The 27,309-nt window shown below is 46.0% G+C and overlaps 1 protein-coding gene across 4 annotated transcripts in view; it reads left to right on the top strand.

Annotated features, from left to right (window-relative positions):
• The window catches only part of dst (dystonin), a 576,136-nt gene that overhangs the window by 415,157 nt on the left and 133,670 nt on the right, over window positions 1–27,309 (top strand). For all 4 annotated transcript variants that reach the window (XM_041188904.1, XM_041188906.1, XM_041188907.1 and 1 more), the window contains 2 exons: window positions 307–802; window positions 2,189–3,660. In XM_041188904.1, coding sequence (XP_041044838.1) covers window positions 307–802; window positions 2,189–3,660 — 1,968 coding nt within the window. The remainder of the gene's footprint in view (window positions 1–306; window positions 803–2,188; window positions 3,661–27,309) is intronic.

Raw genomic sequence — 27,309 nt, 5'->3', positions numbered from 1 at the left:
CTCAAATGTTTAAACAAAGAAATATAATACAAGACTATTTCTCAATTTTAGAAGTGTGTGATTCAGACAGATGGATGATGTGAATGCACCAGTACCCCATAAGATTGCAAATAACAAACACATACCCTAGAATAAGTTTGGGCTCAGGTATGACTTTAAAAATAAAACCACTTAAACTTCACCCTTGCAATTCCATATCGTTCAAAACTGTTATTAAGGTTGACACCTTGAGATTGGCCTCGATACTTCACTGTGATTCGAACGACTTGCTCCTTTTGTGTTGATGTTTCTCTCGCTTGTTCCCAGATACTGCTCAAGGAGTTTGAGACTCGAAAACCACAACATGAACAGCTGAAAACAGCGGCCGGCGGCATCTTGAGTCGGTCAGATGTCCCTACTCCGGCCTGCAAAATTGTGAGTGACCAGTTGGCTGCCGTGATGCAAAAGTGGGACAGCTTAACAGGGCAGCTGGTTGACCGATCCGACCTCATCGATAGGGCCATCATCAAAAGCACCCGGTACCAGAACCTAGTTTGTGACCTCTCGGGCAGGCTGAGAGCCCTGGACATTAAGCTAGCCAGTCAGCCACCCATCGGCTCCCAGCTCCAAGCTGTGAAATCCCAACTGGAGGCAGCCAGTGAAATCCGGTCGGAGGTGGAGCAGGAGGAGAAATGCGTGCAGGAGGCCCAGACACTCTGCGAGGAGATCGCAACCCTCGTTGGTGAGCAGTACCTGAAAGCCGAGCTTAGCAGGCAATTGGACAATGTCTTGAAGCCCTTCCGAGATCTGGAGGAAAGAGCAGGTGAGCGGTTTAATCTGAGCATTTAATAAACAGAGAACGTGTGTTACGAGAATGCATTCAAACTCATTTGCTCAATGAGTTTAAAAATTCTCCGCTACTACAAATCTAAAATTACAATGGCAAGTACTGGAAGGACACAGGATCAGAAAAAGAACAAAGTTAACAATTTAATTTGAACTACAGTGACCCAGGGACATATCTGAAATGTTGATCTGTATTTCTCTCATGCTTGTTAACCCCTGCAATTTCTTACTTTGGGTTCATTTTAACTTCTTATTTTTTAAGTTGATGTGGAGCCTAACTATAAATTGCCTCTATATTTTATAGTTGCTATTTTTATTTTATTTTAAAACACTACATTCTACTGGGCGGTTTGGAATGGTTCTGCCTTCTTTATTTCAGAAGGCTCGTGTTACTGGTGATCAATGAATTGCTAATGGAGTGAAAAAGGTCTCGTATAGACAAACATGGCAACTATTTTGCACAGAGACCACAAAAACCTCGTTGGCTTAATGACCAGTTAGCCTAAATAAAATTGATGTTAAAATAAGAGTATACATGATTTTTGATGCATCTAGAAGGAAAAATGACGAGAGGCAACATTAAACTGAATAGTACGATTTTAAAAGGGGTGCAGGAACAGAGACCTGGGTGTGAACAAATCTTTGAAGGTGGAATTACTTGTTGATCAGACTATTTTGAAAAGCATATTGGATTTTGGCTTTATAATTAGAGGCATAAAGTACAAAAGCATGGAAGTTATGCTAAACCTTTATAAAACCCTGATTAGGCCTCAGCTGGAGTACTGTATTGAATTCTGGGCATCACACTTGAGGAATTGGGATGTTAAGGCCTTGGAAGTGGTGCAGAGGAGATTTACTGAAATGGTTCTGGGGCTGAGGGACTTCCTGGAGAGACTGGAGAAGCTAGGGCTGTTCTCTTTAGACCACAGAAGGTTAAGGGGCCATTTAATAAAGATATTCAAAATTATCAGGTGTTTTGATGCAGTAAATGGGGAGAAACTGTTAAGAGGGTTGGTAACCAGAGTACACAGATTTATTGTAATTGGAAAGAACTGGGGGAGGATGCAGGTGGAGTTGAGATTTGTTTTTAATGCAGTGAGTAATTATGACCTGGGATGCACAGACCAGCAGAACAGATTCACTGCTAACTTTCCAAAGGGAATTGGATAAATTCTTGGAAAGGAAAATTTCACAGGGCCGTGTAGGAGAACAGGGGAATGTGACCAATTGAATAACTCTTTTAAAGAGCTGGCACAGGCATGGTGGACTAACAAGTCTCCTCCTGTGCAGTATATTCTATTTAGGTGGGAGAATCAATAGATGTTATAAAATAATATTTTGCCGTAATTTTGTTTTGGTAAAGGAAACCGAGTCCATCAGCTACAGTCAGCACTTGCTAATTCCGAGCAGTTTCAGCAGATGTTCGATGATTTTCAGTCCTGGATGGGTAGAAAGCGCAGTGAGCAGGACCAAAGAGCTCCCATATCTGCCAAACTCGAGCGTCTGCACTTGCTGATTGATGAGCAGGCAGAATTTCAGAAATCCTTGGCCCAGAAAGCTGGGTCCTATGAGATGATCCTCGTGGAAGGTGAGGCTCTCCTTCAGAATATGCAGCCCGGGTCTGAGAAAACTGCCTTGCAGGGTCGGCTGGGAACCCTCCGAGCCGACTGGGAAGAACTGGCCAAGCACGTAGAAGCAAGACAAGAAAAGCTGAGGGATTGTTTCCAGAAATCCCAAAAGTACAGAGAAAGTTTCGAACACTTACTACCATGGATACAAGAGTGTGAAGCAAAGGCTTCTCAGGTACCAGTCTGCAGTGATGCCACAGAAATCGAGTCTTCATTGACAAACATTAGAGGTTTACAAGATGATGTGGACAAACATCGTAGGGCTTTAGAGTCTCTAAATAATGCTGCCGATAGCTTGATTGAAGCTAGTCAGGCTGATTTAGGTGATATCCAGAGTGAGAAGGCTTCAGTCAATCAGAAGGTTGATCTGATCAATGAACAGCTCCGCCTCAAAATCGATGCCCTGGACGAGATGGCAAAATGCATGAAGGAGTTTCAGAATTCTCTCAAAGATGCCAAGAAGCAACTAGACGGAGCTAAGCAGCAACTTGAATACCATGATGCCCTAGGACCCCAGGCATACAGTAATAAGTGCCTGACCAACATGAATGCCCAACAGAAGGCTCTTCAGGCTTTGACGCCACAAGTGGAAAATGTCAAGCGCCTTGCTCAGAGATTGGCTGCTGGTACCTCAGATGGAGCAGGCACGTCCTTGATCCTACAGCAGGCCAACACCTTGCAAGAAGATTATGGATCAGTGAGCCAGCAAGTGCGGGAAAGGTGCTGCTTCTTGGAGACCAAGCTCCAAGGCATCGGGCAGTTTCAAAACAATATCAGGGAGATGTTTTCCTTATTTGCTGACCTCGACGATGAATTGGACAGCATGGCTCCTGTGGGAAGGGATCTGGGCTGTCTACATGTCCAGAAGGATGGCATCCGAGAGTTCATTGTAAGACTTCAGGAGCTGACAGCAAGCATTGAAGGTGCAAAGAAAGAGGGCAAGCAGATGCTGGAGTCGGCAAGTTCTCCAGATTTACTGGGGTTAAAACGGGATTTGGATGCTTTAAGCAAACAGTGCAATAAACTGCTGGACAGGGCAATGATCAGACAGGAGCAGGTGGATACCAACCTTGCTCGGGTTGAGGAATTTGACAGTAGATGCAAGACGCTCAACGAGCTGATGGAAATTGCTGAGGAGCATGAGGAGAGCCAGGGCAGCGTCGGGACGGAAACAGATGTCATCAACCAACAACTGGAATCATTCAAGGTACGATGCTGTTTCTCAATATTTCCCTTGGCCTTGACGCCGGTTAGTTGCCCTATTTATTGCAGGTTATTTTGCATAATAGTGCCTTGTAATGTTTAATTATGTGACAGATGGTATATAAATTCAATTTCATGTTGATGTAATGGCTCCAAATTGAGCCAAACAGCTGTTGTGGGTGCTGGCAGCTCCACACCATTAATGAATGGATTTGTGGTCTTTGAAATCAGGGATTTTTTTTCCCCCTGCTGAATACGTGGAGGGGAATATTGCAATGTTAATGGGCGAATAGTCAGCTGAAGTGTCTGCACATTTGCTAGATATGGTTGGGGCAATGTCTGATCCAAATTCAGTCGAAAATTAAATTACCTCGTTTGTATGGGTTTCCAGAATCGAGATTTCTGTCTTCTGCTGAGAGGAGGTGACATTGGACGTTGTGCTCTGTCAGAGCTTTTGCTCAGCTGATCTCTCCAAATTCACGCCCCCCCCGCCCCCCCCAACCCCTCAACCCTGCTCTGAAAACACTACTTCCGCTTTCCATCTCCATTTTTCTCTGCTTCCCTCCCCTTCTTTCCTAAAGGCTGGGGATATAATGTGGGTAGGGATCTACAGCACTTGAAGTCCTCATGCCATCTCAGCTTTGAGTACCTAAGGGCTATTCCCCCATGGAGTAAGCTGCCCACGTATTCAGACCTGTGCACAGTCTCTGCTGAATTGGACTCATGGGATTGGGGTATTGATGACTCATGAACTGAAGATTGGTTAATGAACAGAAAAGAGAGTTGGAATAAACCAGGCATTTTCGGGTCGGCAGGCTACAACTGTGGTGAGTACTTAGACTTCAGCTCTTTATAATTTATATTGATGGCTTAGTTAGGCGAACTGAATATAATGTACCAAACTTCACTGACAATACAAAGTGGAAAACTACGCAGTAAGGAGGATGCAAAGAGACTGCAAAGTGTTCAAGACAGGGTAGTTCAGCGGGCATGAATTTGGCATATGGAATACAATGTGGGAAAGTGTGAAGTTATCTCTTTGGCATGAAAAGTAAAAAAGCAGCATATTTTTTGAATATTGAAAGACTGGGAAATGTTTATATTCAAGGGGACTTGGGTGTCCTTGCACATGAACCACAAAGTTAACATGCAGGTATAAAAAAAGCAATTAGGAAGGTAAATAGTATGTTCACTTTTTGTTGCAATGGGATTGGAGTATAAGAGTAAAGAAGTCTTACTACAACTACACACGGCATTGGTGAGGCCACAGCAGGAGTAGTTTATGTAGTTTTGTCTTAACTAAGGAAGGACTGTACTGCCTTAAAGGGAGTACAATGAAGGTTCACTAGACTGGTTCCTGGGTTGAGGGGATTGACCTCAATGGAGAGGCTGAATAGACTAGGTTTATATTTCCTGGAGCTTAGGAGAATGAGATGTGAGTTAATTGAAACATATGAAATTCTTAAGATGCTTTACAGGGTAGATGCTGATAAAATGTTTCCCCTGGTTTGGGAGTCTAGAACATGGGGTCACAGTTTCGGAATTAGGTTTGAAACATTTAGAACTGAGATGAGGAGAACTTTTTCACTCAAAGGGTTATGAATCTTTGAAATTCTCTACCTCAGGAAGCTGTAGATGCTCAGTCATTAACTACATTCAAGACAGCAATTGATAGATTTTTTTGGTACTACAGGAATCAAGAGATATGGGAATATTGCAGGAAGGAGGAGTTGAGGTTTAAGATTAATCATGACCTAATTCAATGACATGCAGGATCAAAGGACTAAGGGGCCTACTCTAGCTTCTGATAAAAGCAAAATACTGCAGATGCTGGAAATCTGAAACAAAAACAAATATTGCTGGAAAAAAGAGTCACCCGGACTCGAAACGTTGACCCTGTCTTTCCCTCCAAGATGCTGTCGGACCTGCTGAGTTTTTCCAGCAATTTTTGTTTTTGTTTCTACTCTAGCTTCTGTTTGTTATAATCTTATGTAATAGATGGGTGGAGCACTGAACTTTATTTGGCTTGGTCAACATACCATAGTGCACTTACTCACAAGGGTATATTCTGCAGACCCCTTTGCTTCAGTTTCAATTGTTTTGTACATCAGAAGGGGTTCGTTTCCTGCATTCGCAATTTTCATCTGTTAACCAATGTAATAATTGGTATGTATTGCACTGAGAGAAGATATGGATTAACTGTAAGGAGTCATTATTGAACTAACATTTTTAAATCCTCCCCAACAGAAACAGAGGGCAGCTTTTACAATATATAGTACTACACTTCCTCCCCACTCTAAAAAGAAACAACTTTTACAAATTTTAAAATGTAAAATGGTACATGAACATAATTTCCCAGAATATAATATGACTAAACCAACATCAACAATACCTGAAGTTTAAATGGTTAGATTGCTTACTTGTTTTAATCACAACCAGAAAATATATGATCGATACTATCAGAGTAATTTACATGTTAAGGAAAAACAACCAGTATGTATATATGTATTTAACAAAAATATCATCACTCTACAAGAAGAAATAAAAAGAGCAATTTCCTTCCTACATACTTTGTCTGGATGTCTTCTTCCTATTCCATTAGCTTTTTAAAAATTCATTCATGAGATATGGGCATCACTGGCTAGGCCAGCATTTATTGCCCATCCCTAATTGCCCTTGTTCAGAGGGCATTTTTAAGAGTCACCACATTGCTGTGGGTCTGGAGTCACATGTAGGCCAGACCAGGTGAGGATGGCAGGTTTCCTTCCCTAAAGTACATCAGTGAACCAGATGGGTTTTTATGACAATCGACAATGGTTTCATCATTAGACTTCTAATTCCAGATATTTACTGAATTCAAATTCCACTGTCAGCCATGGGATTTGAACCCAGGTCCCCAGAGCATTACCCTGAGTCTCTGGAACACTAGTCCAGTGACAATACCGCTACACCACCACATCCCCTTGACTTTGCTCTCTCAACATCTCTGACTGTGTAAACCCTGAACTTTGACTACAAACTCCACTTAATAGTCGGACTTAAATCAATGTCACAGTGATTTATCTTAATCAAAGATCCTGACTCACTTTGCTCTACCAGTGGATTCTGTGATACCGGCAAACTTTCAGTTTTGTTGTGATTTTCACTTTCTTTCTGACCTTCATTTTGGACGGTAGGAGGCATTAGGGCTAAAGGAAGTTTATCATGCTCTCCTCTTATCAGATTTCCTCTTTCAAGCAATTGATCTGGATGACACTGATGGAATCTCTCCCCAGTCTTCACTAGATATGTGAATGTACCTAGTCACTTTAAAGCAACTCCGATCACATACTTCTTATCCCCTCAGTGTTATTTCATCGTGACCTTCTGACCAGCACTGAACTCTAAGTTTCATACCTGATGTATTATGACTCATCTTCACTTTGTCTTGTTTTTGTCTTACTTTGCTATTAATGTCAGGCTCAAGCAATGTAAACCTTATCCTAGGAGCATGTTTAAAACTAATTCATAAGATGTGCAACCTGTTGTAAACTGTGAGGTTATTCTGTACAGAATAGAAAATTGTCTAGCCTGTGTTGAAGAAAAACATAGAAATTACTTCCTAGCTTGTTACCTAGCAAATACTTCTTCAAAGATGCCTTCACAATCTGTACCTTTCTTTCTGCAGTACCATTCAGTGCTGGGTGATATGGTGCTCCTAGAGTGTATTTGACTCCATTCTTGCTCAGAAGTATTTCAAACTCTTCTAAACTACAGACCATTGTCTGACACCAACACCTCTGACAGCCTATACATTGCAAACCGATTTCTCAAAATCTCAACAATTTTGACCCTGTGATGTTGGGCATAGACTCAACATTTATCCACTTGCTACTATTGACCAAAACAAGGTACTCTACCCCTTTCACTTCAAAGAAAATTGACATGTATTCATTCCTGCAGTTTTCTTGTGTTTGACCATGGAAAGGAAAGGAACCATTTCTCATTCTGAGGCGCACTTCACAACTTTTCACCAACCTTGTGACACCTAATTTTATCACTTGGTCACCCTTGTTCAAAGACCACTTTATGCTCACTAAGCACTTCCTCAATGTCAGACGTACTCTTACTGATCCCTACTATAAATAATTTGGCACAGTTTAACCGTGTCTTAAGCCACTCCCTTCCCATCAGGGAAACTTTGGTTTTCCAACTACTACCAATGGCAAGTAATAGGATGCATCTTCATATTCCATCCTAACACTAACTTGACCTAATACTGGAATACTGTTATTGGAATAACTATCCAGTTTCGCACAAGTTTTGCATTAGGAATGTGACTTTGAGATTTCTTCTCTCGTTCTGAGTTAACAGACACAGCTATAGCTATATCAACTATTAAAGTAAGTTGTGACTCTCCAATTTCATTTCTACTGTGGGCGTCGGAATCCTATCTTCCACCCTATTACTCTCATCTTCCATGTGTTGTTTTCCTTGCTAACTGAGTACAACTCTTGACTTTTCTTCTTCACAACATCAGTCTCTATTTCCATATCTATCATATGCTCATTCAAGGACTTCCAGGCTCCTGAACTAGCTTTAGGTGTACCAGTACCTTGACCTGGTACATGACCGTGACCAGGTGTTTGACTGCGACCTTGGAGCATTACTGTTTCCTCTACTCCTGCATGCCGTCTGGATATAGCCGACTTTCTCACAGGCATCGTACTTTGACTGGAAATTGAAGCATTTAGATGGTTGGTGGCTACCAAGGCAGCAGTAACATCTAAATTTCTAACTCTGTGATTGTGAACTTGGCTGCAGTGACCTGGATCCTGCTGAAACTCTGTGGTTCTCCCCTGCCGTTTCAGGGAAATAATTTGTTTGCAGTTTGCCACTATCTCTTTATGCCATTTCCATGGCTGTGGCCTCATTGCAGGTCTCCTTCCACATCAGCTTGTATCCTTTTCTCAAAAGCTTGGCCTGAATTTTATTGTTCTTTAGGTCTCCTATGAATGTGTCTGTCAGATTGATTCCTAAGTTCACGCCATACCCAAAATGACGAGAGAGTTTCTTTAACTCGAGAAAGTAATCTCCAACAGTCTCACTTGACAACTGTTTCCTTTGACAGAATGCAACTGTCAGGGCAATTTCATTCTTGGTCATGCCATAATATGAGTCCAGAATCTCATTATTTTCAGCATATTCTGTAGCACTGGGGTCTCTTGGACAATATTGGTTAGATACCACATCATCTGACCCTATCATGGAGAGGAGAACATTTACTTTATTCATCTCCTATTTAATTCACTTCCAACCAAACCTGAAACTTTAATTTGTAATTAGACCAGTTCTCTTTGTTAGCTTTGAATTCCCTCCTTGTACCCAAATATACCTTCAGTGTCATTTTTTTCAATTATGTACCATGCCGACTTACTGAGCTATACCTAAACATTATGTGCACACGGAACAATATTACAAATCACTCAAGTATCATCAAATCATCTTTGAGTTCCAAAAAATATGCCACAACGTTCTTCAGCCCTTAATTTGTCAAATGAGACATAAAAAAAATTCCATCCCAGCCTCGTGCCATTTTTCTGTTGTGTATTGCACAGAGAGAAGACTCATCCAGGGTGACCAACTGTCCCAGGACTATCCCGTAATTCGGCTTTTGATTCTGCATCCTGAGTGAGGCTTTCCCGGGACACATTTTGTCTGGGTTAGTCGGCAGTGTAAATTTGTAGTTTGTGTACGGGTTAGTCAGCCGTGTTAGATTGGTGGTTTGTGTATCGGTTAGTTGGCATGTCAGATTGTGGTTTGTATATGGGTTAGTCAGACCCGTCAGGTTGTGGATTGTATACGGGTTAGTTGGCCGTGTCAGCTTGTGGTTTGTGTACGGGTTAGTCGGCCGTGTCAGGTTGTGGTTTGTGTATGGGTTAGTCGGCCGTGTCAGGTTGTGGTTTGTGTATGGGTTATTTGGCTGTTTCAGGTTGTGGTTTGTGTACAGGTTAGTCGGCCGTGTCAAGTTGTGGTTTGTATGTGGGTTAGTTGACCAAGTCAGGTTGTGGTTTGTGTATGGGTTAGTCGGCCGTGTCAGGTTGTGGTTTGTATATGGGTTAGTTGGCCGTGTCAGGTTGTGGTTTGTGTATGGGTTAGTCGGCCCTGTCAGGTTGTGGTTTGTATACGGGTTAGTCGGCCGTGTCAGGTTGTGATTTGTGTACGGGTTAGTCGGCCGTTTCAGGTTGTGGTTTGTATATGGGTTAGTCGGCCATGTCAGGTTGTGGTTTGTATAAGGGTTAGTCGGCCGTGTCAGGTTGTGGTTTGTGTACAAGTTAGTCGGCCGTTTCAGGTTGTGGTTTGTGTAGGGGTTAGTCGGCCATGTCAGGTTGTGGTTTGTGTATGGGTTAGTCGGCCCTGTCAGGTTGTGGTTTGTATACGGGTTAGTCGGCCATGTCAGGTTGTGGTTTGTGTGCGGGTTAGTCGGCCGTGTCAGGTTGTGGTTTGTATACAAGTTAGTCGGCCGTGTCAGATTGTGGTTTGTATGTGGGTTAGTCGGCCATGTCAGGTTGTGGTTTGTGTATGGGTTAGTTGGCCATGTCAGGTTGTGGTTTGTATACGGGTTAGTCGGCTGTGTCAGGTTATGGTTTGTGTATGGGTTAGTCGGCCATGTCAGGTTGTGGTTTGTGTATGGGTTAGTCGGCCGTGTCAGGTTGTGGTTTGTATACGGGTTAGTCGGCCCTCTCAGGTTGTGGTTTGTATACAGGTTAGTCGGCCGTGTCGGGTTGTGGTTTGTGTACGGGTTAGTCGGCCGTGTCAGGTTGTGGTTTGTGTACGGGTTAGTCGGCCGTGTCAGGTTGTGGTTTGTGTATGGGTTAGTTGGCTGTTTCAGGTTGTGGTTTGTGTACAGGTTAGTCGGCTGTGTCAAGTTGTGGTTTGTATGTGGGTTAGTTGACCAAGTCAGGTTGTGGTTTGTGTATGGGTTAGTCGGCCGTGTCAGGTTGTGGTTTGTATATGGGTTAGTTGACCGTGTCAGGTTGTGGTTTGTGTATGGGTTAGTCGGCCCTGTGAGGTTGTGGTTTGTATACGGGTTAGTCGGCCGTGTCAGGTTGTGATTTGTGTACGGGTTAGTCGGCCGTTTCAGGTTGTGGTTTGTATATGGGTTAGTCGGCCGTGTCAGGTTGTGGTTTGTGTATGGGTTAGTCAGCCGTGTCAGGTTGTGGTTTGTATACGGGTTAGTCGGCTGTTTCATTTTGTGGTTTGTGTATGGGTTAGTCGGCCGTGTCAGGTTGTGTTTTGTGTATGGGTTAGTCGGCTGTGTCAGGTAGTGGTTTGTGTATGGGTTAGTCGGCCCTATCAGGTTGTGGTTTGTATACGGGTTAGTCGGCCATGACAGGTTGTGGTTTGTATACGGGTTAGTCGGCCCTATCAGGTTGTGGTTTGTATACGGGTTAGTCGGCCGTTTCAGGTTGTGGTTTGTATAGGGATAAGTCGGCCATGTCAGGTTGTGGTTTGTGTATGGGTTAGTTGGCCCTATCAGGTTGTGGTTTGTATAAGGGTTAGTTGGCCATGTCAGGTTGTGGTTTGTATACGGGTTAGTCGGCCGTGTCAGGTTGTGGTTTGTGTACAAGTTAGTCGGCCGTGTCAGGTTGTGGTTTGTATGTGGGTTAATTGGCCAAGTCAGGTTGTGGTTTGTGTACGGGTTAGTCGGCCGTGTCAGGTTGTGGTTTGTATGCGGGTTAGTTGGCCGTGTCAGGTTGTGGTTTGTGTATGGGTTAGTCGGCCGTTTCAGGTTGTGGTTTGTATACAGGTTAGTCGGCCGTATCAGGTTGTGGTTTGTATATGGGTTAGTCGGCCATGTCAGGTTGTGGTTTGTCTAAGGGTTAGTCGGCTGTGTCAGGTTGTGGTTTGTGTACATGTTAGTCGGCCGTGTCAGGTTGTGGTTTGTATGTGGGTTAGTTGGCCATGTCAGTTTGTGGTTTGTGTACGGGTTAGTCGGCCGTGTCAGGTTGTGGTTTGTGTACGGGTTAGTCGGCCGTTTCAGGTTGTGGTTTGTGTACGGGTTAGTCGGCTGTGTCAGGTTATGGTTTGTGTATGGGTTAGTCGGACGTATCAGGTTGTGATTTGTATACGGATTAGTTGGCCGTGTCCGGTTGTGGTTTGTGTACGGGTTAGTCGGCCGTTTCAGGTTGTGGTTTGTGTACGGGTTAGTCGGCTGTGTCAGGTTGTGGTTTGTGTATGGGTTAGTCGGCCCTGTCAGGTTGTGGTTTGTAGACGGGTTAGTCGGCTGTTTCAGGTTGTGGTTTTGTATGGGTTAGTCGGCCGTGTCAGGTTGTGGTTTCTGTACGGGTTAGTCGGCTGTGTCAGGTTGTGGTTTGTGTATGGGTTAGTTGGCACTGTCAGGTTGTGGTTTGTATACGGGTTAGTCGGCTGTTCCAGGTTGTGGTTTGTGTATGGGTTAGTCGGCCGTGTCAGGTTGTGGTTTGTGTACAAGTTAGTCGGCTGTGTCAGGTTGTGGTTTGTGTACGGGTTAGTCGGCCGTTTCAGGTTGTGGTTTGTGTACGGGTTAGTCGGCTGTGTCAGGTTGTGGTTTGTGTATGGGTTAGTCGGACGTATCAGGTTGTGGTTTGTGTACAGGTTAGTCGGCCGTTTCAGGTTGTGGTTTGTGTACGGGTTAGTCGGCCGTGTCAAGTTGTGGTTTGTATGTGGGTTAGTTGACCAAGTCAGGTTGTGGTTTGTGTATGGGTTAGTCGGCCGTGTCAGGTTGTGGTTTGTATATGGGTTAGTTGGCCGTGTCAGGTTGTGGTTTGTGTATGGGTTAGTCGGCCCTGTCAGGTTGTGGTTTGTATACGGGTTAGTCGGCCGTGTCAGGTTGTGATTTGTGTACGGGTTAGTCGGCCGTTTCAGGTTGTGGTTTGTATATGGGTTAGTCGGCCATGTCAGGTTGTGGTTTGTATAAGGGTTAGTCGGCCGTGTCAGGTTGTGGTTTGTGTACAAGTTAGTCGGCCGTTTCAGGTTGTGGTTTGTGTAGGGGTTAGTCGGCCATGTCAGGTTGTGGTTTGTGTATGGGTTAGTCGGCCCTGTCAGGTTGTGGTTTGTATACGGGTTAGTCGGCCATGTCAGGTTGTGGTTTGTGTGCGGGTTAGTCGGCCGTGTCAGGTTGTGGTTTGTATACAAGTTAGTCGGCCGTGTCAGATTGTGGTTTGTATGTGGGTTAGTCGGCCGTGTCAGGTTGTGGTTTGTGTATGGGTTAGTTGGCCATGTCAGGTTGTGGTTTGTATACGGGTTAGTCGGCTGTGTCAGGTTATGGTTTGTGTATGGGTTAGTCGGCCATGTCAGGTTGTGGTTTGTGTATGGGTTAGTCGGCCGTGTCAGGTTGTGGTTTGTATACGGGTTAGTCGGCCCTCTCAGGTTGTGGTTTGTATACAGGTTAGTCGGCCGTGTCGGGTTGTGGTTTGTGTACGGGTTAGTCGGCCGTGTCAGGTTGTGGTTTGTGTACGGGTTAGTCGGCCGTGTCAGGTTGTGGTTTGTGTATGGGTTAGTTGGCTGTTTCAGGTTGTGGTTTGTGTACAGGTTAGTCGGCTGTGTCAAGTTGTGGTTTGTATGTGGGTTAGTTGACCAAGTCAGGTTGTGGTTTGTGTATGGGTTAGTCGGCCGTGTCAGGTTGTGGTTTGTATATGGGTTAGTTGACCGTGTCAGGTTGTGGTTTGTGTATGGGTTAGTCGGCCCTGTGAGGTTGTGGTTTGTATACGGGTTAGTCGGCCGTGTCAGGTTGTGATTTGTGTACGGGTTAGTCGGCCGTTTCAGGTTGTGGTTTGTATATGGGTTAGTCGGCCGTGTCAGGTTGTGGTTTGTGTATGGGTTAGTCAGCCGTGTCAGGTTGTGGTTTGTATACGGGTTAGTCGGCTGTTTCATTTTGTGGTTTGTGTATGGGTTAGTCGGCCGTGTCAGGTTGTGTTTTGTGTATGGGTTAGTCGGCTGTGTCAGGTAGTGGTTTGTGTATGGGTTAGTCGGCCCTATCAGGTTGTGGTTTGTATACGGGTTAGTCGGCCATGACAGGTTGTGGTTTGTATACGGGTTAGTCGGCCCTATCAGGTTGTGGTTTGTATACGGGTTAGTCGGCCGTTTCAGGTTGTGGTTTGTATAGGGATAAGTCGGCCATGTCAGGTTGTGGTTTGTGTATGGGTTAGTTGGCCCTATCAGGTTGTGGTTTGTATAAGGGTTAGTTGGCCATGTCAGGTTGTGGTTTGTATACGGGTTAGTCGGCCGTGTCAGGTTGTGGTTTGTGTACAAGTTAGTCGGCCGTGTCAGGTTGTGGTTTGTATGTGGGTTAATTGGCCAAGTCAGGTTGTGGTTTGTGTACGGGTTAGTCGGCCGTGTCAGGTTGTGGTTTGTATGCGGGTTAGTTGGCCGTGTCAGGTTGTGGTTTGTGTATGGGTTAGTCGGCCGTTTCAGGTTGTGGTTTGTATACAGGTTAGTCGGCCGTATCAGGTTGTGATTTGTATATGGGTTAGTCGGCCATGTCAGGTTGTGGTTTGTCTAAGGGTTAGTCGGCTGTGTCAGGTTGTGGTTTGTGTACATGTTAGTCGGCCGTGTCAGGTTGTGGTTTGTATGTGGGTTACTTGGCCATGTCAGTTTGTGGTTTGTGTACGGGTTAGTCGGCCGTGTCAGGTTGTGGTTTGTGTACGGGTTAGTCGGCCGTTTCAGGTTGTGGTTTGTGTACGGGTTAGTCGGCTGTGTCAGGTTATGGTTTGTGTATGGGTTAGTCGGACGTATCAGGTTGTGATTTGTATACGGATTAGTTGGCCGTGTCCGGTTGTGGTTTGTGTACGGGTTAGTCGGCCGTTTCAGGTTGTGGTTTGTGTACGGGTTAGTCGGCTGTGTCAGGTTGTGGTTTGTGTATGGGTTAGTCGGCCCTGTCAGGTTGTGGTTTGTAGACGGGTTAGTCGGCTGTTTCAGGTTGTGGTTTTGTATGGGTTAGTCGGCCGTGTCAGGTTGTGGTTTCTGTACGGGTTAGTCGGCTGTGTCAGGTTGTGGTTTGTGTATGGGTTAGTTGGCACTGTCAGGTTGTGGTTTGTATACGGGTTAGTCGGCTGTTCCAGGTTGTGGTTTGTGTATGGGTTAGTCGGCCGTGTCAGGTTGTGGTTTGTGTACAAGTTAGTCGGCTGTGTCAGGTTGTGGTTTGTGTATGGGTTAGTCGGCCGTGTCAGGTTGTGGTTTGTGTACAAGTTAGTCGGCTGTGTCAGGTTGTGGTTTGTGTACGGGTTAGTCGGCCGTTTCAGGTTGTGGTTTGTGTACGGGTTAGTCGGCTGTGTCAGGTTGTGGTTTGTGTATGGGTTAGTCGGACGTATCAGGTTGTGGTTTGTGTACAGGTTAGTCGGCCGTTTCAGGTTGTGGTTTGTGTACGGGTTAGTCGGCTGTGTCAGGTTGTGGTTTGTGTATGGGTTAGTCGGCCCTGTCAGGTTGTGGTTTGTATACGGGTTAGTCGGCTGTTTCAGGTTGTGGTTTGTGTATGGGTTAGTCGGCCGTGTCAGATTGTGGTTTCTGTACGGGTTAGTCGGCTGTGTCAGGTTGTGGTTTGTGTATGGGTTAGTCGGCACTGACAGGTTGTGGTTTGTATACGGGTTAGTCGGCTGTTCCAGGTTGTGGTTTGTGTATGGGTTAGTCGGCCGTGTCAGGTTGTGGTTTGTGTACAAGTTAGTCGGCTGTGTCAGGTTGTGGTTTGTGTACGGATTAGTCGGCCGTGTCGGGTTGTGGTTTGTGTGTGTGGGTTAGTCGGCCATGTCAGGTTGTGGTTTGTAAACGGGTTAGTCGGCCGTTTCAGGTTGTGGTTTGTGTATGGTGTAGTCGGCCGTGTCAGGTTGTGGTTTGTATAAGGGTTAGTCGGCTGTTTCAGGTTGTGGTTTGTGTATGGGTTAGTCGGCCGTGTCAGGTTGTGGTTTGTATACGGGTTAGTCAGCCATGTCAGGTTGTGGTTTGTGTATGGGTTAGTTGGCTGTGTCAAGTTGTGGTTTGTGTATGGGTTAGTCAGCCGTGTCAGGTTGTGGTTTGTATACGAGTTAGTCAGCTGTGTCAGGTTGTGGTTTGTGTATGGGTTAGTCGTCTGTTTCAGGTTGTGGTTTGTGTATGGGTTAGTCGGCTGTTTCAGGTTGTGGTTGGTGTACGGGTTAGTCGGCCGTGTCAGGTTGTGGTTTGTATATGGGTTAGTTGGCCATGTCAGGTTGTGGTTTGTGTATGGGTTAGTCGGCCCTGTCAGGTTGTGGTTTGTATACGGGTTAGTCGGCTGTTTCAGGTTGTGGTTTGTGTATGGTTTAGTCGGCCATGTGAGGTTGTGGTTTGTATACGGGTTAGTTGGCCATGTCAGGTTGTGGTTTGTGTACGGTTTAGTCGGCCGTGTCAGGTTGTGGTTTGTATACGGGTTAGTCGGCTGTTTCAGGTTGTGGTTTGTGTATGGGTTAGTCGGCCGTGTCAGGTTGTGGTTTGTATACGGGTTAGTTGGCCATGTCAGGTTGTGGTTTGTGTATGGTTTAGTCGGCCGTGTCGGGTTGTGGTTTGTGGACGGGTTTGTCGGCCGTGTCAGGTTGTGGTTTGTGTATGGGTTAGTCGGCCGTGTCAGGTTGTGGTTTGTATCGGGTTAAGTCGGCCATGTCAGGTTGTGGTTTATTTATGGGTTAGTCGGCCGTGTCAGGTTGTGGTTTGTATATGGGTTAGTCGACCATGTCAGGTTGTGGTCTGTATACAGGTTAGTCGGCCGTGTCAGGTTGTGGTTTGTGTACAAGTTAGTCGGCCGTGTCAGGTTGTGGTTTGTATGTGGGTTAGTTGGCCAAGTCAGGTTGTGGTTTGTGTACGGGTTAGTCGGCCGTGTCAGGTTGTGGTTTGTGTATGGGTTAGTCGGCCCTGTCAGGTTGTGATTTGTATACGGGTTAGTCGGCCGTGTCAGGTTGTGGTTTGTGTACGGGTTAGTCGGCTGTGTCAGGTTTTGGTTTGTGTATGGGTTAGTCGGCCGTGTCTGGTTGTGGTTTGTATACGGGTTAGTCGGCCGTGTCAGGTTGTGGTTTGTATACGGGTTAGTCGGCCATGTCGGGTTGTGGTTTGTGTGTGTGGGTTAGTCGACCGTGGCAGGTTGTGGTTGGTATAAGGGTTAGTCGGCTGTTTCAGGTTGTGGTTTGTGTATGGGTTAGTCGGCCGTGTCAGGTTGTGGTTTGTATACGGGTTAGTCAGCCGTGTCAGGTTGTGGTTTGTGTGTGGGTTAGTCGGCCGTGTCAGGTTGTGGTTTGTGTATGGGTTAGTCGGCTGTTTCAGGTTGTGGTTTGTATACAGGTTAGTCGGCTGTGTCAAGTTGTGGTTTGTGTACAATTTAGTCGGCCGTTTCAGGTTGTGGTTTGTATAGGGATACGTCAGCCATGTCAGGTTGTGGTTTGTGTATGGGTTAGTCGGCCCTATCAGGTTGTGTTTTGTATACGGGTTAGTCGGTCGTGTCAGGTAGTGGTTTGTATGCGAGTTAGTCGGCCGTGTCAGGTTGTGGTTTGTATACGGGTTAGTCGGCCGTGTCGGGTTGTGGTTTGTGTGTGTGGGTTAGTCGGCCGTGGCAGGTTGTGGTTTGTATACGGGTTAGTCGGCTGTTTCAGGTTGTGGTTTGTGTACGGGTTAGTCGGCCGTGTCAAGTTGTGGTTTGTGTATGGGTTAGTCGGCCGTGGCAGGTTGTGGTTTGTATACGGGTTAGTCGGCTGTTTCAGGTTGTGGTTTGTATACGGGTTAGTCGGCCGTGTCAGGTTGTGGTTTGTGTATGGGTTAGTCAGCTGTTTCAGGTTGTGGTTTGTGTATGGGTTAGTTGGCTGTTTCAGGTTGTGATTTGTATACGGGTTAGTTGGCCATGTCAGGTTGTGGTTGTGTATGGGTTAGTCGGCCGTGTCAGATTGTGGTTTGTATACGGGTTAGTTGGCCGTGTCAGGTTGTGGTTTGTGTATGGGTTAGTCAGCCGTGTCAGGTTGTGGTTTGTATACGGGTTAGTCAGCGTGTCAGGTTGTGGTTTGTGTATGGGTTAGTCGGCCGTGTCAGGTTGTGGTTTGTGTATGGGTTAGTCGGCTGTTTCAGGTTGTGGTTTGTATACGGGTTAGTCGGCCGTGTCAAGTTGTGGTTTCTGTACAAGTTAGTCGGCCGTTTCAGGTTGTGGTTTGTATAGGGATAAGTCAGCCGTGTCAGGTTGTGGTTTGTGTACGGGTTAGTCGGCCGTGTCAGGTTGTGGTTTGTATACGGGTTAGTCGGCCGTGTCAAGTTGTGGTTTGTATACGGGTTAGTAGGCCTTGTCAGGTTGTGGTTTGTATATGGGTTAGTCAGCCGTGTCAGGTTGTGGTTTGTGTATGGGTTAATCGTCTGTTTCAGGTTGTGGTTTGTGTATGGGTTAGTCGGCTGTTTCAGGTTGTGGTTTGTGTACGGGTTAGTCGGCTGTGTCAGGCTGTGGTTTGTATACGGGTTAGTTGGCCGTGTCAGGTTGTGATTTGTGTATGGGTTAGTCGGCCCTGTCAGGTTGTGGTTTGTATACGGGTTAGTCGGCTGTTTCAGGTTGTGGTTTGTGTATGGATTAGTCGGCCATGTGAGGTTGTGGTTTGTATACGGGTTAGTTGGCCATGTCAGGTTGTGGTTTGTGTACGGGTTAGTCGGCCGTGTCAGGTTGTGGTTTGTGTATGGGTTAGTCGGCCCTCTCAGGTTGTGGTTTGTGTACGGGTTAGTCGGCCGTGTCAGGTGTGGTTTGTGTATGGGTTAGTCGGCTGTTTCAGGTTGTGGTTTGTGTACAGGTTAGTCGGCCATGTCAGGTTGTGGTTTGTATGTGGGTTAGTCGGCCGTTTCAGGTTGTGGTTTGTATAGGGATAAGTCAGCCATGTCAGGTTGTGGTTTGTGTATGGGTTAGTCGGCCCTATCAGGTTGTGGTTTGTATACGGGTTAGTCGGCCATGTCAGGTTGTGGTTTGTATACGGGTTAGTCGGCCCTATCAGGTTGTGGTTTGTATACGGGTTAGTCGGCCGTTTCAGGTTGTGGTTTGTATAGGGATAAGTCGGCCATGTCAGGTTGTGGTTTGTGTATGGGTTAGTTGGCCCTATCAGGTTGTGGTTTGTATAAGGGTTAGTTGGCCATGTCAGGTTGTGGTTTGTATACGGGTTAGTCGGCCGTGTCAGGTTGTGGTTTGTGTACAAGTTAGTCGGCCGTGTCAGGTTGTGGTTTGTATGTGGGTTAATTGGCCAAGTCAGGTTGTGGTTTGTGTACGGGTTAGTCGGCCATGTCAGGTTGTGGTTTGTATAAGGGTTAGTCGGCTGTGTCAGGTTGTGGTTTGTGTACACGTTAGTCGGCCGTGTCAGGTTGTGGTTTGTATGTGGGTTAGTTGGCCAAGTCAGTTTGTGGTTTGTGTACGGGTTAGTCGGCCGTGTCAGGTTGTGGTTTGTGTACGGGTTAGTCGGCCGTTTCAGGTTGTGGTTTGTATACGGGTTAGTCGGCCGTTTCAGGTTGTGATTTGTATACGGGTTAGTTGGCCGTGTCCGGTTGTGGTTTGCGTATGGGTTAGTCGGCCGTTTCAGGTTGTGGTTTGTATACGGGTTAGTCGGCCGTGTCGGGTTGTGGTTTGTGTGTGTGGGTTAGTCGGCCGTGGCAGGTTGTGGTTTGTATACGGGTTAGTCGGCTGTTTCAGGTTGTGGTTTGTGTACGGGTTAGTCGGCCGTGTCAAGTTGTGGTTTGTGTATGGGTTAGTCGGCCGTGGCAGGTTGTGGTTTGTATACGGGTTAGTCGGCTGTTTCAGGTTGTGGTTTGTATACGGGTTAGTCGGCCGTGTCAGGTTGTGGTTTGTGTATGGGTTAGTCAGCTGTTTCAGGTTGTGGTTTGTGTATGGGTTAGTTGGCTGTTTCAGGTTGTGATTTGTATACGGGTTAGTTGGCCATGTCAGGTTGTGGTTGTGTATGGGTTAGTCGGCCGTGTCAGATTGTGGTTTGTATACTGGTTAGTCGGCCGTGTCAGGTTGTGGTTTGTGTGTGTGGGTTAGTCGGCCATGTCAGGTTGTGGTTTGTGTACGGGTTAGTCAGCCGTGTCAGGTTGTGGTTTGTATAAGGGTTAGTCGGCTGTTTCAGGTTGTGGTTTGTGTATGGGTTAGTCGGCTGTGTCAGATTGTGGTTTGTATATGGGTTAGTCAGCCGTGTCAGGTTGTGGTTTGTGTACGGGTTAGTCGGCCGTGTCAAGTTGTGGTTTGTGTATGGGTTAGTAGGCCGTGTCAGGTTGTGGTTTGTATACGGGTTAGTCAGCCGTGTCAGGTTGTGGTTTGTGTATGGGTTAGTCGTCTGTTTCAGGTTGTGGTTTGTATACGGGTTAGTCGGCCGTGTCAGGTTGTGGTTTGTATACGGGTTAGTCGGCCGTGTCGGGTTGTGGTTTGTGTGTGTGGGTTAGTCGGCCGTGTCAGGTTGTGGTTTGTAAACGGGTTAGTCGGCTGTTTCAGGTTGTGGTTTGTGTATGGTGTAGTCGGCCGTGTCAGGTTGTGGTTTGTATAAGGGTTAGACGGCTGTTTCAGGTTGTGGTTTGTGTATGGGTTAGTCGGCCGTGTCAGGTTGTGGTTTGTATATGGGTTAGTCAGCCATGTCAGGTTGTGGTTTGTGTATGGGTTAGTTGGCCGTGTCAAGTTGTGGTTTGTGTATGGGTTAGTCAGCCGTGTCAGGTTGTGGTTTGTATACGGGTTAGTCAGCTGTGTCAGGTTGTGGTTTGTGTACGGTTTAGTCGGCCGTGTCTGGTTGTGGTTTGTATACGGGTTAGTCGGCTGTTTCAGGTTGTGGTTTGTGTATGGGTTAGTCGGCCGTGTCAGGTTGTGGTTTGTATATGGGTTAGTTGGCCATGTCAGGTTGTGGTTTGTGTACGGTTTAGTCGGCCGTGTCGGGTTGTGGTTTGTGTATGGGTTAGTCGGCCGTGTCAGGTTGTGGTTTGTGTATGGGTTAGTCAGCCGTGTCAGGTTGTGGTTTGTGTACAAGTTTGTCGGCTGTTTCAGGTTGTGGTTTGTATAGGGTTAAGTCGGCCATGTCATGTTGTGGTTTGTGTATGGGTTAGTCAGCCCTATCAGGTTGTGGTTTGTATACGGGTTAGTCGGCTGTGTCAGGTTGTGGTTTGTGTACAAGTTAGTCGGCCGTGTCAGGTTGTGGTTTGTATACTGGTTAGTTGGCCGTGTCAGGTTGTGGTTTGTGTATGGGTTAGTCGGCCCTGTCAGGTTGTGATTTGTAGACTGGTTAGTCGGCCGTGTCAGGTTGTGGTTTGTGTACGGGTTAGTAGGCCGTTTCAGGTTGTGGTTTGTGTACGGGTTAGTCGGCCGTGTCAGGTTGTGGTTTGTGTATGGGTTAGTCGGCCGTGTCTGGTTGTGGTTTGTATACGGGTTAGTCGGCCATGTCAGGTTGTGGTTTGTATACGGGTTAGTCGGCCGTGTCGAGTTGTGGTTTGTGTACAAGTTAGTCGGCCGTTTCAGGTTGTGGTTTGTATAGGGATAAGTCAGCCATGTCAGGTTGTGGTTTGTGTATGGGTTAGTCGGCCCTATCAGGTTGTGGTTTGTATATGGGTTAGTCGGCCGTGTCAGGTTGTGGTTTGTCTACAAGTTAGTTGGCCGTTTCAGGTTGTGGTTTGTTTGTGGGTTAGTCGGCCGTGTCAGGTTGTGTTTTGTATACGGGTTAGTCGGCCGTGTCAGGTTGTGGTTTGTGTGTGTGGGTTAGTCGGCCGTGGCAGGTTGTGGTTTGTATACGGGTTAGTCGGCTGTTTCAGGTTGTGGTTTGTGTATGGGTTAGTCGGCCGAGTCAGGTTGTGGTTTGTATAAGGGTTAGTTGGCTGTTTCAGGTTGTGGTTTGTGTATGGGTTAGTCGGCCGAGTCAGGTTGTGGTTTTTATACGGATTAGTCGGCCATGTCAGGTTGTGGTTTGTGTACGGGTTAGTCGGCCGTGTCAGGTTGTGGTTTGTCTACAAGTTAGTTGGCCGTTTCAGGTTGTGGTTTGTATGTGGGTTAGTCGGCCGTGTCAGGTTGTGGTTTGTATACGGGTTAGTCGGCCGTGTCTGGTTGTGGTTTGTATACGGGTTAGTCAGCTGTTTCAGGTTGTGGTTTGTGTATGGGTTAGTCGGCCGTGTCAGGTTGTGGTTTGTATACGGGTTAGTTGGCCATGTCAGGTTGTGGTTTGTGTATGGGTTAGTCGGCCGTGTCAGGTTGTGGTTTGTATACTGGTTAGTCGGCCCTCTCAGGTTGTGGTTTGTGTACGGGTTAGTCGGCCCTGTCAGGTTGTGGTTTGTGTATGGGTTAGTCGGCCGTGTCAGGTTGTGGTTTGTATACTGGTTAGTCGGCCCTCTCAGTTTGTGGTTTGTGTATGGGTTAGTCGGCCCTTTCAAGTTGTGGTTTGTATACGGGTTAGTCGGCCATGTCAGGTTGTGGTTTGTATACAAGTTAGTCGGCCGTGTCAGGTTGTGGTTTGTATGTGGGTTAGTTGGCCAAGTCAGGTTGTGGTTTGTGTACGGGTTAGTCGGCCGTGTCAGGTTGTGGTTTGTATACGGGTTAGTTGGCCGTGTCAGGTTGTGGTTTGTGTATGGGTTAGTCGGCCGTGTCAGATTGTGGTTTGTATACGGGTTAGTAGGCCGTTTCAGGTTGTGGTTTGTAAACGGGTTAGTTGGCCGTGTCAGGTTGTGGTTTGTGTACAAGTTAGTCGGCCGTGTCAGGTTGTGGTTTGTGTACGGGTTAGTCGGCCGTGTCGGGTTGTGGTTTGTTTATGGGTTCGTCGGCCCTGTCAGCTTGTGGTTTGTATATGGGTTAGTCGGCCGTGTCAGGTTGTGGTTTGTGTATGGGTTAGTCGGCCGTGTCACGTTGTGGTTCGTATACGGGTTAGTCGGCCGTGTCGGGTTGTGATTTGTGTATGGGTTAGTCGGCTGTGTCGGGTTGTGGTTTGTGTATGGGTTAGTCAGCTGTGTCGGGTTGTGGTTTGTGTATGGGTTAGTCGGCCATGTCAGGTTATGGTTTGTGTATGGGTTAGTCGGCCATGTCAGGTTATGGTTTGTGTACGGGTTAGTCGGCCATGTCAGTTTGTGGTTTGTGTATGGGTTAGTCGGCCGTGTCAGGTTGTGGTTTGTATACGGGTTAGTTGGCCGTGTCAGGTTATGGTTTGTGTACAAGTTAGTCGGCCGTGTCAGTTTGTGGTTTGTGCGTGTGGGTTAGTCAGCCGTGTGATGTCTGGTTTGTGTTACATGGGTGTCACCCTAACCTCACGCCTGCGGGTGACCCCTGCCCCCACGCACTCTTCCTGCTCCCAAGGTCCTGCCAGCACCTCTGCCAACAAGTTCAACATTAATTGATTGACAAAGTAGAATACTCAGCTTACTTTGCACGTCTGAACCTCTAAGGTAAATATTTTCCTAGGATCGTGCCAAATTGGCTCTCCACTTAATCTTGAATCTGCTGGGGAAACTGAATTTCACTTTCTGCCTTGTAGGTAATGCATTTTTTAGTGATTTTGGTTGAATGATAAATATTGGCCAAGGCACTAAGGAAAACCTGCCCTGCGCTTTTTCAAAATGGCGCTGTGGGATCTTTGGGTGACAAAGACCCACCTGAAAGGACAGACAGGGCCTTGGTTTAATATCTCATCTGAAAGAAAACATCTTTGACAGTACAGTACTCCCTCACTGCTTCACTGGGAGTGTCAGTCTGGATTTTTGTGCTCAATTCTCTAGAGTGGGAATCAAGCAGAATTTGCAAGCTTCTGAACCAAAGGTGAAAGCACTACCAACTGAGCCATGACGTGACACTCGTGATCAGTACAAGCAGTGAAATCCTGAATGAGTGCTGTATTTTTGCGGTCCTGTCTTTTTGTTACAGTTGGATGTATTCATCAAGGAGTTCTAATGCCCCAAAAATGTTTATTTCTCAACTCAACTGAAGCAGATGAGCTTGTTGTGGTTTTTGGGAGTTTGCTGTGCATATATTGGCTGCCAGGTTTGCTTACTTGACTTTGTTTTGATAGCACTCCTGTGAAGCTTCTGAGGATGTTTTACCACATCAAAGTTGCTAGATAAATACATGTTAACTTAAATGGTCTCCAGTAGGAAGGATGGTGGGATGTCAGCTGTTTGCAACAACATTCCCGGTTTGGGAAACAGTGGGTGGGAGAATATTAGGTAAGGGAATGACTAGGCTCGGACTGTTTTTCCCCAACACCACTGTCAACCCACCCTGCGCCCACGCCAATGTATCAGTAATCTGCTGACGCTCCATAATCCAGCATTCAGTACTGGATAAACAGAAATTTCCTCCAACTAAATATTGGGGAGACCAAAGCCTTTGTCTTCTGCCACTGCCACAAACTACCTCCCTTGCCATCGACTCCATCCCTCTCCTTGGCAGCTGTCTGAGACAAAACCAGACTGTTCACAGCCTTGGTGTTATATTTGACTCCAAGATAGACTTCCAACTACACATCTGTGCCATCACTGAGACCACCTACTTCCACATCTGTAATGTCGCCCGACTCTGCCCCCCACCACCCCTCAGTGCGCCTGCTGAAACCCTCATCCATGCTTCTGTTGCCTCCAGAGGTGAAGATTCCAACACACCCCTGGCTGGCTTCCCACATTCTACCTTCCATAAACTTAAGCTCATCCAAAACTTTGCTGCTCATATCCTTACTCACATGAAGGCACGTTCCCACATTATCCCAGTACTCACTGACCTACATTAGCTTCCGGTTACACAATACCTCGATTTTAAAATTTTCATTCCTGTTTCCAAATCGCTCCATGGCCTTGCCCTCCCCTATCTCTGTAGTCTCATCCAGCCCTACAAACCTCCCAGATACCAGTGCTTCTCCAGTTCTCCCATCTGGCAATTCCCTGATTTTAATCACTTCCCATTGGCAGCCGTACCTTCAGCTACCTAGACTCTAAGCTCTGTAACTTCCTTCCTTAACCTCTCTGCCTCTCTTTCACTCTTAAAGACACTCATTAAAATCTATCTCTTTGGCCAAACTTGTAGTCATCAGCCGTAGTAGCTCATTATGTGACTCGCTACCAATTTTTTTTGATAACTTCCTGTGAAGCACCTTGGGATGTTTTACTACTAAAGGTGCTATATAAATGCAAGTTGTTATCTGTGCTCATTCAGGGGTAATGACCTTTGGGCTGAGTATTGCACTGTATTCCACTGAATCTTTAAGTGAGTAGGGAGGACAAATCAGAGTAGAAGAGAAAATAATTTAGTCTTCTTGAACGGTTCATTTTTGGAATGAAAGCCAGGCTCTGCATAATAAATATTTTTATTATCACTTTCAGTGCTTAGTGTCCTCTCCTGGGATTAAAATACAATCATGCTTTGGTATTTAATCAGCCACCACAATGATTTCTGGATGTAATTCTGATGGAGATTTTTTAAAATAAAGAGGCATAGTACACAAGCATATTTAATAAAGAATAAAATAGTCATTGTCTTAATTTGCAGTCGTAGCTTTAGTTGGGAGGTTTAACTCGCCTAGGAAGCTGTGTTTGAGGTCAGAGAGTGAGGCATAAATGTCTGCGGCTGCACTATGTATGCATTGGTGAGCTTCACTGTACTTTCCCAGACTTTTCTTCTTTTGTATATATAGGCCACTAGCACTCAAGTTAAGTACAGATTGAGAATGGGAGAATGAGACCCATCATGAAAAACAAGGATTCTGACTCCTGGTCAAAAATTATTGACCAGTGTTGGAAAGTCCTCATGTACAGAAATTGATTGAGACCAGGTTCGGATTCTGCTGTGATGCCAGCAAAGTGCAATAGTCTGCCAACATTCACTGGCCTTACATGTCAAGGGTGATGACTTGGCTGAGGTGTTGGAGGGTTCTGGTACCTGCGGAGCAGCAGCACATCAAGATTAGATAACTTCAGGAGAGATGAGGAGTATGTGTGTTGTGTGTGTGTGTGAGTGAAGAATGTTGCTCTTGACCTTATATATGACATAACTAGTTCCCACAATTAACTTGGCCTGTGTCGATATGGGGATACATTGTACAGGAAGTTCTAATTCCCTCAGAATATCCAGTAGACAATTTCAAAGAGAGCTTGCTGCACAATATGTGCTGACAATTTGTTTTCAGTAACCTTACTTGATCCCTGGCTGAAACTCAAGCCTTACAAAGGAAGAGGTTCCTTCCCAAGACTTGGATTTTCTGGATTGTGAAGTCATGGGTCAGAAGGATATTTTTAGTAAACGAATTCTTTCTTCCAAGGTTCGCCTTACGACATATCCTTAAAGGGTAAAGGATGGTCTGGGAGGGATTGTTTTTTGTTCATAGTACTATCCACATTCATGTAGAGGAAGAATAGGTTGACCATGATTAGATTATGATGACTTTATAGCGAGACCAGCCTTGCCACTGGTGTGGGTGTCAAGTCATCTATTGGCATGGCTTCATACTTGTTCAAGAGCCCAGGGCAACAACACCTTTGGAGGATGGGGATATTCCATCGGTTGCGAAGGTTCCCTGTGCCTGGCAGCTCCAACCAGTTCACAATTTAATAACCCCTCCCCACCCCCACTGTTTCCTTTGGGTTCACTCAGGGGAGCAATGATGTAATCGGTGAGCTAACCGGGGCAGTTAATCAGGATGAATGACTCAATCAACGGACTCAGCACCATTGGTCAAATTGCTGCTTCTACAAACGCCTAAAATAACGAATGCCTTATGTTTTCCATGCTGAGACATTTTAGAAAAAAGGAATCCACTGACCCATTCCTTCCCCTTCAAGTATGTTATGTTGTTTTTGTTGTTTCTTCCCAACTCCACTTATGGCTTCTTCCCACAACTTTCACCCTGTTCTATCCATTCATAGATATAAGGGGCCATTTGGCCCATTGTGACTGTGCCGGCTGTTTGAAAGAGCTACCCAATTAATCTCATGTTCCCTGCTCTTTCCCGTAGCTCTGCAGTTTTTTTACTTGTTCAGATATTTATCCAATTCTGCTTTGAAAGTTATTATTGAATCTTTTTCCACTGCCCTTTCAGGCAAGCATTTCTGATCATCACAACTCACTACGTAAAAAAAATGGTCCGGCTCACCCCATTTTTATTTTGCCTTTTATTCTCTTGATGTTAATTGAGGGTGACGTATAAAAGCAATAAATATAAAATATAAAATAGGAAGTCCTCAAAGTCGATGAAATACTTATGAGGTAATGCAGGAGATGTGGCGCCAATTTGCACACAGCAAACTCCCACGAATAACAGTGTGCCTATGGTCAGGTGGGCTTTTTTTTAAGCAATGTTGATTGAGCCAGAATTGGCCAAATATTGGCCAGAATTTTTTTATTGGCTTACAGGATGTGGGCATCACTGGCAAGATCAGCATTTATTGCCTATCCCTAATTGCCCTTGAGAAGGTGGTGGTGAGCTGCCTTCTTGAACTGCTGCAGTCCCTGTGATGTAAATACATTCACTGTACTGTGAGTGAGGGAGTTGCAGGATTTTGACCCAGTGACAGTGAAGGAACGGTGATATATCCCTAAGTCAGGATGGTGAGTGGCTTGGAGGAGGACTTCCAGGTGGTGGTGTTCCCATGTGTCTGCTGCCCTTGTTTTTCCAGATGGTAGTGGTTGTGGGTTTGGAAGATGCTGAGGAGAACCAGGCTGCTCCTCTTCAAAAAATGCCAAGGGATCTTT

This window comes from Carcharodon carcharias, chromosome 5, assembly GCF_017639515.1.
Source record: "Carcharodon carcharias isolate sCarCar2 chromosome 5, sCarCar2.pri, whole genome shotgun sequence".
In the NCBI taxonomy this organism is placed as follows: Eukaryota; Metazoa; Chordata; class Chondrichthyes; order Lamniformes; family Lamnidae; genus Carcharodon; species Carcharodon carcharias.
The sequence above is the reverse complement of the archived record's forward strand: the minus strand, read 5'-3'. Positions and strand labels throughout refer to the sequence as shown.